General features: G+C 33.7%; 1 protein-coding gene across 1 annotated transcript; it reads left to right on the top strand.

Moving 5' to 3' along the window:
* On the top strand, positions 1,322 to 1,849 carry LOC109327062. The gene has a single exon (XM_019560063.1). It carries the CDS (start codon positions 1,322 to 1,324, stop codon positions 1,847 to 1,849), a length of 528 nt encoding a protein of 175 aa, XP_019415608.1.

Genomic DNA, 4,018 nt, shown 5'->3' with positions numbered 1-4,018 from the left:
CTCATCTCTTGATAATCGATTAGTAAAAGAACTTAAATTTTTGAACGAGGGTCCCAAGTAGTGAATTAGAAAAGAGTAGATGTATACAACTTTACCCTCGTAATCGAAAATTAGGCGCAAAGTATTATTCAATTCTATAACTAATCTCTCATCTCTTGATAATCGATTAGTAAAAGAACTTAAATTTTTGAACGAGGGTCCCAAGTAGTAAATCAGAAAAGAGTAGATGTATACAACTTTACCCTCGTAATCGAAAATTTTCCGTGATTTAAATCCATAACTTTCATGCTACAAAGAAAATTAGATTAGTAAGACTTGTCATTATTTTTCCATCAAGATACTGAATCATGTTCCACTTTCCAGTTTTTCTGGGCTTCATTTCTTTTTGTTCAAAAATCAATTCAGACTATCTTACAAACTAGGTAATATTAAGGACATATGAGTACATTCATCATCATGTTAATTACAAGATTAAATTTCAAACATATTACAATACCACATGCAGGGTAATGATGATAAAATAATTGCTTAGAATATGAAGCTTCTATTTTGTTACAAGGAAAAGAAACAGAATAAAGTCTAGATCCAGGCTCAGTTATTTTGTCCTTCAACATTTATCACAAGATTCTAGATTAGACTTGAGGATTACTTTTATGAAAAAAAAGATATATACACTAACAATGTAACAAATTTTTATATTGCCATTACATATTTATAAAGTCTTTAACAGTGCACTCGTGCATTAGTCTCTCAAATTTACTCAAACAACTATTCATAAAGTCTCAAGAAACTAATTAAAAGACCAAATTCCATTGTCAACTAGTAAAGATGAAGAAGGAAGGATTGCTTGTACTACAAGCAATACATATTTGCACCAAGCTTCTCAAACTATGAGTCACCTTTGTTTACATTGATGTATAGGTTACTTAAAATAGAAGCTATAGTTATTGTTAGTTGAATGTTGATTAAAATAGAAAGGTATAGTTTTGTACTTTCATATTGCGTAGTTAGTTATTTAACTAACTTTCTATATATAGTAGTTTCACTTGTATTGTTTTAATTAAGTTGAATGAGAATCATTTTTCTCCAATTATATCTCTGTTTTCTCCTTGCTTTTGCTCTCACATTCTTCATTCTTCTTCTTCTCACAAAGCTTTGAAAGTAACCATGGTGATTTGTAGGATTCAAATGGTATCAGAGCTTCTTCATTGAAGAGGCTCTGCTACTTTCCGCTGCAATTCATTTCGGTCTATGAGATTTGATTCAACTCTTCTTCGATTCTTGTTGATTTGAGTTTCTGATTTGTAACCTAATTGAAGATATGGAAAATCGATCAATTCATGCGATCAATCTTATTCAAGATCCTTCCTCTCCTTTTTATATGCCTCCAAATGAAAATCCTGGAGCAATTATGGTTTCTTCTCTTTTGAATGGAGAGAATTATCACTCGTGGTCTCGTGCCATGAGCATGGCTTTGAAATCGAAGCACAAGTTGCAGTTCATTGACGACACTCTTCTGAATCCTTCAATTGATGAGCCTAGTTTCTCAATGTGGGATAGGTGCAACACTCTTGTCATTTCATGGTTGACACAATCGATTGAATCTTCCATTGCTCAAAGTGTTTTGTGGATGGAAACTACTCTTGAAATATGGCAGGATCTTCGAGAAAGGTATTATCAGGGAGATATCTTTCGTATTTTTGAGTTGTTCATTGAGATTCATACTTATAAGCAAGGAAATTTGTCAATTGCTTCATATTTCACTCACTTTAAAGGCTTGTGGCAAGAATTAGATAATTTCAAGCTTATTCATGCATGTTATTGTGTTCACAAATGTGATGTAGCCTAAGTCCTATTGTCAAGAGATATAGAGAGCATGATTATGTTATATGTTTTCTAAAAGGCTTGAATGACCAATATGAGGCAGTAAGGTCGCATATAATGTTGATGGAACCATTGCCTAATATCAACAAGGTATTTTCTCTGTTGGTCCAACAAGAGAGACATCTCAACATGCACATAATTGAGCCTAAAATTTTGAATAGCACATCTGAATATAGCTATGGCTCAAACAAATATGATAAAAACAACAATTACAATGGTAATAGAGGAAGGAATAGATGAATGAATCAGTCAGGGAGAACTAGCTATGGTGGTCAATCCATAGGTGGAAACAATGTAGGCATGTTCTCAGGAGGAAGAATCAATAGGATATGTTCATATTGTCACAGAACAGGACATACTATTGATCATTGTTATAAAAAGCATGGATTTCCACTTGGTTTCCAAAGGAATAATATTGTTAACAATTTCATGGCAGCAACTACTTTCATTGATAATACTATTGATGGAAGTAAGCAAAAGGAAGACTCTATTCCTGAGGATAATGGACTTATAACGCAACTTACTCCTGAACAACAGAGAGCATTAAATACTAACTCAAATTCACAATACAATGCCAATCAATTGAGTACTAACTCAAATTCCTCTCATTGTCAAGGTAACACATATGTCTTGTCTGTCTCAATTGAGTCAAAAATCAACTCCCGGATCTTAGATACAGGAGCTACTGGTCATGTGTGTTATGCAATGTCTAGTTTCCATACTCATTAACACATCAATCCTGTAGTTGTCACTCTGCCTAATGGAAATCATGTGTCAACTACCATATCTGGCACTCTTATGTTCTCTCCTAATCTTTTCCTTAATGATGTGTTGTATATACCATCATTCCACTACAATCTTGTCTCTGTCTCAAAGTTAACCAAAACTATTACTTGTAAACTAACTTTTCTAGATAACATTTTTCATATCCAAGCACTTCATTCATTGAAGATGATTGGTACAGCTAAACTTCAAGCTGGACTCTATGCAATGAACATGTGTCCCTTATCTCTCCACAAGTCAGTCATATGTAGTCATAGGAAAAGTAGTGTTAACTCTTTTACCAACTATGATTGTAATCTTTGGAACAATAGATTGAGACATTTGTATCATCAAAAACTTCTTGTATTACAAAAGGATTTTCCTTTCATCAAATGTAATAAAGGTGTTGACCCTTGTGATGTATTTCATTTAGCCAAGGAAAAAAGGCTTCCTTATAATGATAGTTTAACCAAATCTGAATCTATTTTTGATTTGATTCATATGGATATTTGAGGTCCAATATCCACACCTAGTGTCATTGGACATAGGTATTTCCTTACAATTGTGGATTACAAATCTAGATTTACTTGGGTATATTTCTTAAAACTGAAGTCAGGAGTTCCTAGTCATGTTCAAGCTTTTGTCAAACTTGTCCATACACAATTTGCATCCACAGTAAAATCCATTCGTACAGAAAATGGTAGAGATTTTTGGTTGCAAAATTTCAATGATTCACAAGGAATTTTGCATCAAACCAGTTGTGTTGAAACACCCCAACAAAATGGTGTGGTTGAGAGAAAATACCAACATATCTTAGGGGTTGCTAGAGCTCTTGTTTTCAGTCAAACATACCTTATTGTTTCAGGAATTTTGTTGATTCTCATGCCATATATCTCATCAACAGACTCCCTACACCCCTGCTTTCTCATCACTATCCTTATGAAATTCTTCATAATTGTAAAACTGACTTGTCTTACCTCAAGGTCTTTGGTTGTTTAAGCTATGCATCAATATAACCTCTTATGGAACAAAATTGGATCATAGGTCTAGACAGTGTGTCCTGGGTTACAAACATGGGGTTAAAGGATTCATCTTACTTGATTCTAAGTCTCATGAGATCTTCTTGTCTAGAAATGTCATCTTTTATGAATATTTTTCCCTTTCATCACTACTACTTCTAACACCTCTATGTCTTCTGTCACAATACTATAGATGATTCTTTTCCAGATAATTCTTTTTCTTCTCCTCAAAATTCTGAGCCTCCTATACACAATTCTGAGTCTGCTATACACAATCCTGAGTCTGCTATACACAATTTTGCGTCTGCCATACACATTCCTGAGTCTCCTAGTGTCAATCCTATTCCTCCACA

Source organism: Lupinus angustifolius, chromosome LG02, assembly GCF_001865875.1.
Source record: "Lupinus angustifolius cultivar Tanjil chromosome LG02, LupAngTanjil_v1.0, whole genome shotgun sequence".
Classification (NCBI taxonomy): Eukaryota; Viridiplantae; Streptophyta; class Magnoliopsida; order Fabales; family Fabaceae; genus Lupinus; species Lupinus angustifolius.
This window is presented reverse-complemented; position numbering and strand designations above follow the sequence as displayed.

Bases quoted from the DNA above. Each gene is read 5' to 3' on its own strand.
- LOC109327062 (XM_019560063.1), top strand. From the start codon at position 1,322: ATGGAAAATCGATCAATTCATGCGATCAATCTTATTCAAGATCCTTCC.